This window comes from Bufo gargarizans, chromosome 6 (assembly GCF_014858855.1).
Source record: "Bufo gargarizans isolate SCDJY-AF-19 chromosome 6, ASM1485885v1, whole genome shotgun sequence".
NCBI lineage: Eukaryota > Metazoa > Chordata > Amphibia > Anura > Bufonidae > Bufo > Bufo gargarizans.
The window spans coordinates 34,396,681-34,410,076 of NC_058085.1; the positions used below are offsets into that span (position 1 = coordinate 34,396,681).

The following is a 13,396-nucleotide window of genomic DNA, read 5'->3' on the forward strand; positions in this document are numbered from 1 at the left end:
TTGACCAGGACCACAACCCTACATGCATTGAAGCAACTGCCATGTGATTAGGTGAGTGTGTGTATATATATATATATATATATATATATACACACACAGATAGTGGGAGATAGTCAGTGTAGGTTAGATAGTGAAATAGTGTAGCTGATAGGTTCCAGTGTAGGGTGTTAGGTAGTGTGATAGCAATTACTGTGCACACATATGTTTTACATACATTCTACAGACATAGTGCTGTGATGTCAACAATACTTAGTGCACCAATCAGTAATATCTACTCAGACCTGATAAAATGTGAAGTTGCGTGTATTGTGGCAAAAATATTTGCATCATTAGTGCCAATTTGCGCAATCGCAAATACATTGGAGCACTCTATCAGTTCTTCCTCACAGTCACGAAAGTTTCTGCCAACCATTCTCTCTAGTCTCAAGAAACTTCTAGCAGCTTGACAAATGTAGCAAAAGTGAGCCATGCCTGTATTGTGCGGACAATACGCAAAAATTACATTGCCGATTTTCTCAATCAAGAAAATAATGACCGGAGATTGCAAATTCTAGTATTCGCGAATTTATGGCGAATCCTAGGCGAAGACAAATATTGCCTATGCCGATCATCACTAATTATAAGTGGTCAGGGAGAGAGTTAACAGAGAGATAGTGGATGAGACGAGGGTGTACCAGGCATTCCAGAAGTTTAAAGATGAAGGGTCAATTAGAGACATGTCTGGAATTAGTTTTGCAAGACAGGTCCGAAGATATATTTTTCAGTGCCGGGTTTATGAGAGAATGTTTGGAAGAGGAGGAAAAAAGGTGTGAGGAAATAGGGTCACTAGTGCCAAGTGGTAGGGCAAGAATAGGAGAGGAGCCTGGAGACTTCTACCATGACTGGGTCAAATGTAGAAAACTAAGCAGAGGAGGTGTAGGAGACAAGGTTATCGATGATGCTTTTAGACTGGGACATAATTTAATGGCTCTTTGAAGTAAGTGGTCAGATCTTCAGCACGAGGTCACTGTTGAAAGCCTGCAAGTTAGGACCGAGGAGGGAGTATGAGTTGTCAGAGTTTTTTGGGATTATTGGATAGTAAACAGATGAGAGAGGTGAAATAGGTCTGTTTGGCAAGGTGGAGGGCAGAGTTCTAGAATCTCAGAATACTCTATAGGCATTCCACACTCCAGGAGTATTGCTGAAGAAAGAGGTTGAGGTGTGAGCCAGGGTTGCTTGATCCAGGGTGTTTCTGAGGACTGGGAAGAGATTGAAGACAATAATGAATATAAATTTTCTATAAGTTATTTATGGTCAGTGGCATGTAAGATCTGCAAATGTGCGATAAGTAGGAGTGTGCTGGGATAGATGAGTTTGTGTGACAGTGAAGGAAAGAAGTTTGTGGTCAGAAAGTGGGAGAGGAGAGTTAATGAATTCAGAAACAGAGCACAGCTGGTACACCAGGTCAAGTGTGTTACCATCTTTATGTGTCTGAGAATTAGAAAGTTGTGATAGGCCAAGAGAGGAGGTAAGAAATAGAAGCTAGGAGGCAGATGGGGAAATAGGGCTGTCTATGGGGGATGCTAAAGCTCACTGAAATGGGAGTTGGTGATTCACAAAACAGGAAATGGGTAAGCCAGGGAGATGGTAGACAACTGCCACTGTCAGGGAGAGTGGGTGGAAGATCGTGAAGATGTGACCCTTAAAAGATATGAATGTGACTGATAGTACTGGAGGAATGACCTGGAATGTGCATTGTGGGAAAAGAAGTATGCCGACTCCACTACGCCTATCATCAGGTCTGGGGGTAAGAGAAAAATATAAGCCACCATAAGATAAAGCAGCAAGGGAAGTAGTGTCAGGTTGTTGAATCAAAGTTTCAGTGAGGGCCACCCGGTTAAGAGAATTTTAAAGAAATAAGTCATGAATATAGCAGAGTTTGTTGCACACTGATCATGAAAACCAGAGCACACAGGTAATAGACGGAAGAAAAGATATACAACAAATGTAAATGAGATCAACGTGGTTTCTATATGTTACAGAGAAGGGGTTAAAATGAGCAGAAGCAGGTGGAGCATGATATGGAAAGATGTCCCAGGAAGGTAAAATCAAAAGAATAACGAGAAATAGCAAATGGTTCAGTAATTTGTAAAAGTGCTTTTTGTGCTGCACACTGGGACATGATGGGTCAAGTGTCACGGTGGGGAGTGGGGGAAACCCCCCACCGTACAATGTAAGAAGGATATCTGATAGCTGCTAGGCCAAGAAGCCAGGAAAAGGGAAGCAGGTCACCTCCTATAGCGTCCCTAATCCTCTGCCTAACTCCTCGCCGTATGAGTGGACCCCGATGGTAGGACAGCTCATACCCTGGAATCCTGTAACCCTGAGTCGCCATAAAAATCCCACAGATAGGAGCAGGGAGGAGACGTCCTATTCATCCTAGACACGGAAGAACAAGAGTCTCTTTAGACCTAATAGCAGGGAAAAGGAGAGACAATACACAGCAAGAGGATCGGCAGGTAAGAACACAAGACAACACACTTACCTGCCGAAGTCTCCACGACTGGAACCCGTGCATACGTACAGGAGCCCTAACACCAAACAGGATGCTGCATCAACAACTCCCACAGGTATCCAGCACACCAGACTCTGTCAAGACCCCCATGCCACAAGGTGCATGGCAGCCCCAGGCAGCGCTGCATACAGGCTAGTGGTTCACCCCTCCGAGAAACCAACCCCATTCCGGAGGACAAAACACACAGGGACAACGTCTTGCATACATGCAGGGACAAACACCAACAGCCCAGACATATAACAACAATCAAGACGTACAACACACCCTGAACATAAATCCACACCTAACATACAACAAGTGAGGTAGGGTATAAGGAGCATACAAAAGGAAGACAATTTATGTCCAACAAGGTGGCCCTCAAAGACTGGAAAAGTTCACCCAGGAAAGGAGCAGACCTCCATCACCAAACAAGGCTGGAGTAACACTGCCCCCAGCCAGGAAGCCACAGATAAAGTCAAGCTAGTGACCACACCCAGGACACACCTAAATCCCCACTAGCTAGAGGTTTAACCCATCGCTCACCAAACCGCAGGGAGAAACACCTTAAAGGGGAAATGCACGCGCAAACCGACAACAACACGTTACCACCGGCAACCGCGTCGCGGTCAAACAACAATATGACCGTGACATCAAGTGGATTTAAGAAGGTGAATAATGCATATGAACTGTACGTGTGGGAAGGTAGTAGAGAGGGGCTGATGTGGAGAGAATGCAGTGGAGGGATAACAAGGCGAAAAGTGTGAAGGAAAAGAATGCATAATAAAAGGGACATGGATACATTGAACATAGTGAGATATTAACAAGTTTGAGTATCTCGCATAGCATTATGCTCTTTATTCACAAAACCTATATAAAACATAAAATACATAAAAATAACATATATGCAATCCACCTGTATATATTATTTAGTGTGCACACTTGTTAAAAACTTCATAAACCACGGGGCCCTTCACAGGAATAAAAATAGTATTATAACAGTGCCACCTAGTTTCTGTAGATGTTAACCCCCTATAGTGTGGAAAAATATATTTAAAAAATCTAATTTTTTAAAATAAATTATGGAAGTTTATAAAGTTCCTTATACAGTTTATCCTCTTAGCTTTAGTTAAATTTCATCTCCTTTTGGAGATTATGACAAAGTATATATAACAGAGCCTCTCTGTACAGTCAGACTTTACATTGGTGATACAGATGTAGTATATTAGAATGACATAATAGTTGCGCTGCGCACCTTACCACAACCTTGTACAGATGATGTCCATTTTGTCGGGCTCCATGAGGCAATGGTGGCTGCTGCAGCGTTCACGCTACTCCTCATGTGCTCTCCTGTGTCGGGCTTGCTGATGGCCGTATGTGATCCGATCAGCGAGGTTGGTAGGTACGGACCTCCCAATTAGCTGTGGCTTCTTATATGTGTATACCTCTGCACTCTGTGTAGTGAACCGCTGTGCTAGTAGGTATGTGTGTTTATAGATTTTGGAGGTAATTTATTAAGACTGTCGTTTTAGACTCTGGTCTTAATACCCCTTTAGCTGGCGGAGGATACGCCAAATTTATGTAGAGGCGCCAGACAATACATAACCGCATATCCAAATCTATACCCGCTCCCTTGCTGGCGTACATTTGGACCATTTTTCTATGCCTAAAACAGGCGTAGAAAAAGATGCGACGCACCAATTTCTTTAACCCAGGAGTGGACTATATTTGGATACATAAATCACGATGTGTATCCCAGTACGAAAGTGGCCAAAAAACTGTTAGGCTAGTTCCACATCTGTGGTAAAGCAATCTGGCAGGCTGTTCTAGAAAAGGAAGCCTGCCAGAGTTCACTGTATCTGACCTAGCCAGATACTGCTATTCACCACCAGACCTCATTGAATATAATGGGATTCAGCGGGGATCCTACCGGTTTCTGGCATGAGCACCGGGTTTCGGCTGAACACAAAGTGGTGCACGAACCAGTTTTTATTGTTTATTGTTAATTATATGCATTTCTTAGTGATAATTTAGTGCTGTAAATTGCTTTTACATTTTCTAGTATGACATTGTGAGACTTTACTATGACTTGTATTTCTTCCTTGTACTATTATTCACCAAAAAAGGGGTACAACGAGAAGAGACTTTTGATTTGTAAGAATTTAGTGATTTCTCACATTCTCGAAATAAAAAGTCTTTGATGGGCAATTAATTAAATACATTAAAATTGGTTCTCCCCTGTGTGACTTCTCTGATGTTTAACAAGATTTGATTTATCTGCAAAACATTTCTCACATTCTGAGCATGAATATGGCATCTCCCCTGTGTGCGTTCTCTGATGTATCGCAAGATGTGATTTACATGTATAACATTTGCCACATTCTGAACACGAATATGGTTTCTCCCCTGTGTGAATTCTCTGATGGGAAACAAGGGTTGACCTCTGAGTAAAACACTTGCCACATTCTAAACAGGAGTATGGCTTCTCCCCTGTGTGAGTTATTTGATGTCTAATAAGAGCAGGTTTCTGGAGAAAACATTTTCCACATTCTGAACATGAATATGGCTTCTCCCCTGTGTGAATTCTCTGATGTGTAACAAGATATGATTTTTTTGTAAAACATTTTCCACATTCTGAACATGAATATGGCTTCTCCCCTGTGTGAATTCTCTGATGTGTAACAAGATATGATTTTTCTATAAAACATTTTCCACATTCTGGACATGAAAACAGCTTCTCTCCTGTGTGAATTCTCAGATGTTTAACAAGAATTGATTTGTGATTAAAAGATTTCCCACATTCTGAACATGAGAATGATTTCTCCAATTTGTGATTTCTTTGATGTCTAATAAGATCTGATTTCTGGATAAAATAGTTCCCACATTCTAGGCATGATAGTTTTTCCTCTTTGTGCATTTTCTGATGTGTAACAAGTTTAGATTTTTCTGTAAAACATTTTCCAGATTCTGGATATATAAATAGCTTCTCTCCTGTGTGTGGTCTTTGATGTTCATCAATTCTATAGCTTTTATTTTGTGTTACAGTCTGTGATAAATTAGAAGATTGAACCTTTTTAAAAAGATCAGTTGATGAATCTTTGCGGTTAAGGTTTGAGGATATATCTGGGATACTGACATGCTCTACATATGTATCTTGAGCCAAACCATGATCATCAGCCTTAGGTTCTGAAGATATTACATGTCCCTTTAAGCATCTGGTACAGCCATCTGCCATGAATAAAATCAATTTATTCTATTTGAATATAACCTTAACATTACATCAACATTTTATAATATTTCCAGATAGACAAATTTTAAGGCATGGATTAAAGTTCAGTTTTCAACAGCTAAAACATGGGAGAACAGATCTCAGAGTCAAGATGTTAAAGTGAAGGCCAGCATCAGCCTCCGCTCACTTTGTCGGGCATGGACGTTGCTCGGCTCATGTGTTCCCCTTCTCTATTCTTCAGATGGCCCAGACCCGCCAGTCTTCTCTTCCTTCTTACCAGGCTCAGCCGCCACATAATCTTCTAGGCCTGTGATGGCTAACCTCTGGCACTCCAGCTGTGGTAAAACTTCAACTCCCAAGATGCACACTTGCTTGGCTGTTCTCAAAACTCTATAGAAATTAATGGAGCATTCTGGGAGTTGTAGTTTCACCACCGCTGGAGTGCCAGAGGTTAGCCATCACTGTTCTAGGCTCCTCAAGCAGCCTGTGGCCTGCTTCTTTCTGACACTGCCTCTTGCTGCCTACAGGGTGAATGCAAGCTGTCTCTCTAACTCTTAAAGAGCCAGTGCACATGCGCCCTAACCTTTCCCAGTCAATGGCTGGCCACCCATGGGTACTTAAGGCACCTTCTCCTGCCGGAGGGTGCTTGAGCAATAGGTTCCAGTTCACTTGTTCCTGCAAAGGAGTGCTGTTTACATGAATTTTCCTGTGTACTGACTCCTGACTGTTTCCTGGCTTTTAAACCTTTGCTGTCTATCCTTACTTCTGTCTGATTTCTGTACTGCCTGCCCTGACCACACACTGTTTACTGGATTGCATGTACTGGACAGTTTTGCCTAATCCCTCGATGTTCTGCACTTGTGTCTTTCTGAACAGAGACTACTCATAAAGGTAGGGGCCTAATCTCTGTATAGGGGTTAGAGGGTGACTACAAGGGGGTCAACATAGCTTTTGGGAGTAGCCCCATGCCACAATTGTTCAAGCGACAACAGTGGGTCCACACCCGCTGTGTAGCAAAAGAGCAGTAGATCATGATGTTAAGCAACCAGGCTGTTCTGTTTTCTACTTTTGAGTTAAAGCCAGGATCTTCATAGGTTCATCATCAGAGTGCCTATCTCCACCAATCTATAGCAAAACACTCTGGAAAATAATAAGGGACTTGTCATTAAGTGATCGTCTGTGGAATTTAGCACTGAGCATGTTAGAGGGGAAGATCATTATGGTCATGGCTTTGGAGCAAGTGTAATCATGCATCAAGATCATGCATTTTTTTACATTTCCAATTATTTCATTTGTAGCTGAAGCTATGAGCTGATACATAATCTACTCTCCCTTTACCTTTTGGTGCCATAAAAAAAATATTTTATTTTTTAACTTTAGTTTTTTCTTCCCCGTCTTCTTACTTTTCAATTTAGATATATGTATGAGTTGTTTTTTTTTTTTTTTTGGATAAGTCATATATTTATTTAATTTATTTTATTTACCATATAATTTACCATGTCATATATTGGAAAACAAGAGAAAAACAATTTTGTGGGGTGTAATTGACCTAGCCAAACATTAAGGGGGTAATTTATTAAGACCAGCATTTTAGACACTGGCCTTTATATCCCCTACAGCTCATGGAGAGTCCACCACAGTTATGTAGAGGAGCCGAATTTTAATTTCTAAAGATATAGAATATACACTGCTCAAAAAAATTAAGGGAACACTTAAACAACACAATGTAACTCCAAGTCAATCACACTTCTGTGAAATCAATTTGTCCACTTAGGAAGCAACACTGAGTGACAATCAATTTCACATGCTGTTGTGCAAATGGGATAGACAACAGGTGGAAATTATAGGCAATTAGCAAGACACCCCCAATAAAGGAGTGGTTCTGCAGGTGGTGACCACAGACCACTTCTCAGTTCCTATGCTTCCTGGCTGATGTTTTGGTCACTTTTGAATGCTGGCGGTGCTTTCACTCTAGTGGTAGCATGAGATGGAGTCTAGAACCCACACAAGTGGCTCAGGTAGTGCAGCTTATCCAGGATGGCACATCAATGCGAGCTGTGGCAAGAAGGTTTGCTGTGTCTGTCAGCGTAGTGTCCAGAGCATGGAGGCGCTACCAAGAGACAGGCCAGTACATCAGGAGACGTGGAGGAGGCCGTAGGAGGGCAACAACCCAGCATCAGGACCGCTACCGCCGCCTTTGTGCAAGGAGGAACAGGAGGAGCACTGCCAGAGCCCTGCAAAATGACCTCCAGCAGGCCACAAATGTGCATGTGTCTGCTCAAACGGTCAGAAACAGACTCCATGAGGGTGATATGAGGGCCCGACGTCCACAGGTGGGGGTTGTACTTACAGCCCAACTGTCACGGATGGTGTTACAGAAAACTAGAAGACACAAATGAAGATCCGACTGACTTGATCTAAAACTAAGGAACAAAAGGGGAAGCCCTGTAACAGCCCTAGCTCTCTCCCTTACTGCTCAGCCTATGCAAAAATCTCAGTGGTAGAAAATTGCATACCCTCGTTCCTCGACTGTATGAGGGGACAGTGAGGGGACACGACCACCGGCTCCCTACACTTAATACGGAGGGAGTCAGGGTCACCTAGGATCAAGCCCACAGGAAAACAGAAATAAAGAAACAGACTTATCTTGTGGATGCAGCAGTAACAGCTTCTAGCATCAGCACAGTCCAGGAAGTTGTATAAACTGCAAGGTAAGGCAGTATGGGGAGGAGATATATGGGGATGAAATCACTGCTAATAGATGACAGCTGGGAGAGGGAGGAGAGATGTCAAAACGAAAGCAAAATAAAAGAAGATCATGCAGAAGGTACTGAAGAACGTCTAACAGAACTTCTCAAAGATCTGGTGGTGACAGTACCTCTCCCTCTACGAGTGGACTCCGGACACTCAGAGCCCACCTTCTCAGGATGGGACCTATGGAATGCCCTGAGAAGATGAGTGGCCTTAATGTCCGCCACTGGAACCCACATCCTCTCCTCAGGACCATAACCCTCCCAATGAACGAGGTACTGAAGAGAACCGCGGACAATACGAGAGTCCACAATCCTAGAGACCTGAAATTCAAGATTACCATCAACCACAATCGGAGGAGGAGGCAAAGAGGAGGGTACAGTGGGTTGGACATAAGGTTTTAATAGGGACTTGTGAAAAACATTATGGATCTTACAAGTCTGAGGAAGATCAAGACGGTAGGCAAAGGGATTGATGACGGACAAGATTTTGTAAGGCCCAATAAACTTAGGACCCAACTTCCAGGAGGGAACCTTCAATTTTATATTCTTAGTAGACAACCATACCAGATCAACAACATTCAGGTCCGGACCAGGCACACGTCTCTTATCCACCACACGCTTATATCTCTCACTCATGCTCTTTAGATTATCCTGAATCTTTTGCCAAATAGATGACAAAGACGAGGAGAATCTCTCCTCATCAGGTAAACCAGAAGCCCCCTCTCAAGAGAATGTCCCAAACTGCGGATGAAACCCATATGCACCAAAAAATGGTGACCTATCAAAGGACTCCTGACGACGGTTATTTAAAGCAAACAACAAGGGAGAGAAAAGAACACCAATCCACCAATCTCCGCCACAAAACAACGCAGATATGTCTCCAGATTCTGATTGACGCGCTCTGTCTGGCCATTCGACTGCGGGTGGAAAGCAGAAGAGAATGACAACCGAACCCCCAAGCGAGAACAGAAGGCCTTCCAGAATCTGGAAACAAACTGCGTGCCCCTATCATGTGTCCAAGGACGGGAAGGAATGGGTAACGGAAGGAGAGGACCCGATGGCCGCGAATGAGGGACTTTGGCACAAGCGCAGGTCTCGCAGGCTGCCCCAAAACCCTCAACCGACTTACGAAGAGCCGGCCACCAGAATCTCCGAGCAATGAGATCCACTGTGGCTCTACCCCCCGGGTGCCCAGCAAGGACAGTATCGTGGTGCTCCTTAAAAACCTTGTGTCGTAAAGTGAGAGGCACAAACAACCTCCCAGGAGGACAAAGATCAGGAGCCTCTGCCTGGGCTGCCTGAACCTCTGCCTCCAATTCAGGATAAAGAGCAGACACAACCACCCCTTCAGCCAAAATGGGACCCGGGTCTTCAAAGTTCCCCACTCCCGGAAAACAACGTGACAGGGCATCCGCCTTCACATTCTTAACCCCAGGGCGGAACGTGACAACAAAATTAAACCTTGAAAAGAACAAAGACCATCTGGCCTGTCTCGGGTTCAGACGCTTGGCTGACTCCAAGTAGGCCAGATTTTTATGGTCAGTAAATACGGTAATAGGGTGTCTGGCTCCCTCTAGCCAGTGGCGCCATTCCTCAAAAGCCAACTTGATGGCCAACAATTCCCGATCTCCCACATCGTAATTTCTCTCTGCGGAGGAGAGTTTTTTCGAGAAAAAGGCACACGGTCGCCATTTTGCAGGAGAGGAACCCTGAGACAAGACTGCCCCCACACCCACCTCAGAAGCATCAACCTCAACTATGAAGGGTAAAGAAATATCAGGTTGCACCAAGATGGGAGCGGAAGCAAAACTCTCCTTGATATTAGAAAAAGCCTTACGCGCCTCTACTGACCAAGAAGAAAAATCTACCCCCTTTCTGGTCATATCAGTGAGTGGTTTAACAATAGAGGAATAATTCAAAATAAACTTCCTGTAATAATTGGCAAAGCCCAAAAAACGCATCAGCGCCTTCTGATTCTCAGGAAGCTCCCACTCGAGCACAGTGCGGACCTTCTCGGGGTCCATGCGAAAACCAGAAGCGGAGAGAAGAAACCCCAGAAATTGAATTTCTGGAACCGCAAACACACATTTTTCCAGTTTCGCATATAATTTATTCTCCCGCAGGATGAGCAAGACCTGACGTAGGTGGTCCTTATGAGTTTTGAAATCAGGAGAAAAAAATCTAAATGTCATCTAGATACACTAGTACAAATCTCCCCATTAAATGATAAAAAATGATGCTCACAAAATGCTGAAAGACGGCTGGAGCATTCATCAAACCAAAAGGCATAACCAAATTCTCAAAATGGCCCTCAGGGGTATTGAAGGCCGTCTTCCATTTGTCTCCTTCTCTGACCCTGACCAGGTTGTATGCCCCTCTTAAATCCAACTTGGAAAAAACTTTAGCCCCAACAATCTGGTTAAACAGGTCCGGGATCAGAGGAAGCGGATAAGGGTCACCTAGGATCAAGCCCACAGGAAAACAGAAATAAAGAAACAGACTTATCTTGTGGATGAAGCAGTAACAGCTTCTAGCATCAGCACACTCCAGGAAGTTGTATAAACTGCAAGGTAAGGCAGTATGGGGAGGAGATATATAGGGAGGCAATCACTGCTAATAGATGACAGCTGGGAGAGGGAGGAGAGATGTCAAAACGAAAGCAAAACAAAAGAAGATCATGCAGAAGGTACTGAAGAACGTCTAACAGAACTTCTCAAAGATCTGGTGGTGACACCAACACCGTGCAGGACGTTTGGCATTTGCCAGAGAACACCAAGATTGGCAAATTCGCCACTGGCGCCCTGTGCTCTTCACAGATGAAAGCATGTTCACATCAAAGTTGGATCAGCCTGTAGTGTGTTTTTCCAAATCCAGACCTCCATGGGTTGAAAAATTTAATTTCCATTTTTTTTATTTTTGTGTGATTTTGTTGTCAGCACATTCAACTATGTAAAGAACAAAGTATTTCAGAAGAATATTTAATTAATTCAGATCTAGGATGTGTTATTTTTGTGTTCCCTTTTTTGAGCAGTGTATTTTCCCACATTTCCAGATCTCTGTTAGCCAGAAGTGGTTCAGGGCATGAACTCTTTAAGCAATCCTCATTAATCTAAAAATTGACAGTACACGGAGCTTAACAAATTCTACATGAATCGTTGTATGCAGCGAATGAATAAAATCTGTGACTCTTGGGGGCGTGGTTTGCCGGCCGAGAGAAATGGCTGCCTGAGCTCTGAGCTCCCGAGCCCTAACCATCGACTACATAGCTACAACGGACTGGCACTTGTTTTTGATCGCTGACCCTACAGCAATAGCCTCCCTCCTGGCTCCCATGATGACGAGAGGCAAGAAATCGATAAAGAATCAAGGGAAGCTGGACTTCTTTGTTGAAAAACTAAGGGACCAAGATGGCGCGGGCTCGCCGGCCTCAACGCGATCGTCAGGCTCTGCGGACCCTGCTTCACCGGCGGTCACTCCACCACAGCAAAGGAGTCCGACTGCCTCTAAACCCTCTCCGAGGCACCTACCTCCTATGACCGAGTCCTCCCTGACTCCACCGGAGATGGGCTCCTCTGCCCGGCACAGCGTCTCCAGTCCCAAAGAGAGGGACGGCTCACCTTGCCAGAGCCCACCGAAGCAGAAGCCGCGGCTCCATGGGGAATCGATACCGACAGCGGGGGTGAGTGAACGGGATGCCCCGTCCCTATTAGACTACCCTACGACTGATGATGTAGCCACCGGCAGCATGATAAAAGACATGTTAGTTGTCTTTAGCCGCTCCATGCATTGCGAACTTGCGGCCCTGCTGACGCCCCTGCAGGCCTCCATAGCAGAAGCTGATAAGCGTCTAACGCATGTGGAATCCAAGATGGGGGACTTCGCGGCATCACATAATCACCTAGTAGATGCACATGAGGAACTCTCCGCTGAAGTGGAGAGACTTAAAAATAAGGTGGTGGACCTGGAGGATAGGTCCCGCCGCAATAATATCAAATTGAGAGGTATCCCAGAAGACATACCACCAAAGGAGCTGGAGACCTACATATTAGGCCTAATGAAATTCCTGCTGCCGAACCTGGGAGACAAAGACCTTACATTAGACAGAGCTCACAGAGTGGCCCGACCGAAACACCTGCCAGACTCTGTTCCTAGAGATACCCTGGCTCGGGTCCACTTCTTCCAGGTTAAAGAGCTCCTCATGAACGCCGCGAGGAAGAAAGGATCTCTACCAGCCCCTTATGAAGGGGTTAAAATCTTTGCAGATTTATCTGCACCTACTCTTCAGCAAAGGAGAGCCCTGGCCCCCTTCACTGCCGCTCTACGGGACCATAACATACCTTACCGTTGGGGCTTTCCTACCAAGGTTTTGATTCAGCATCAAGGAACTCTGCATGCGGTACATTCTCTGGACCTGGGACGGAAAATCCTAGCGGACTGGAACATTACCATACCGGACCCTCCCGATCTCCAATCAAGAGGTCTTAAAACAATTCCAACGGACTGGCAGACCGCATCATCCAGGCGCAGGCCACATCGCTGAATGGTGCCCTTCCAACTCCAGATAAAGCTGTTTTTCAGTGTTTGGGCTCGGTGCGGCTGATCCGGTTGAAAAACCGCCCTCAAGCCCTCACCATAGTGCCTGATGAGTTTCAGGTGTTTGTTCAGAACTTTTGTTTTATCCTTTTTCATGTTTTCTTTCCCCATCCCATGTCCTTGTTATTTTAACTGTTTCTCTTTGCATCCTCCTCGAGTGCCAGTGATCGAAATACCGTCGGGTCCAGAGCTGAGATCTTGTATATTGAGACCAGTCTTACTTGTCCTACCTACATGTGAGTTCAAATGTGATAGTCTCTCGTTCCCTCCCTCACCATGGTTCTCAATATT

The 13,396-nt window shown here is 44.5% G+C and overlaps 2 protein-coding genes across 4 annotated transcripts in view; one reads left to right on the plus strand and one right to left on the minus strand.

Moving 5' to 3' along the window:
• Nucleotides 1-13,396, plus strand: part of LOC122941932 — a 275,413-nt gene that overhangs the window by 103,262 nt on the left and 158,755 nt on the right.
• LOC122939925 (zinc finger protein 501-like) overlaps nt 3,399-13,396 on the minus strand; it is a 551,407-nt gene continuing 541,409 nt past the window's right edge. For all 3 annotated transcript variants that reach the window (XM_044296147.1, XM_044296148.1, XM_044296149.1), the window contains one exon: nt 3,399-5,758. In XM_044296147.1, coding sequence (XP_044152082.1) covers nt 4,752-5,758 — 1,007 coding nt within the window. In that variant the 3' untranslated portion in view covers nt 3,399-4,751. The remainder of the gene's footprint in view (nt 5,759-13,396) is intronic.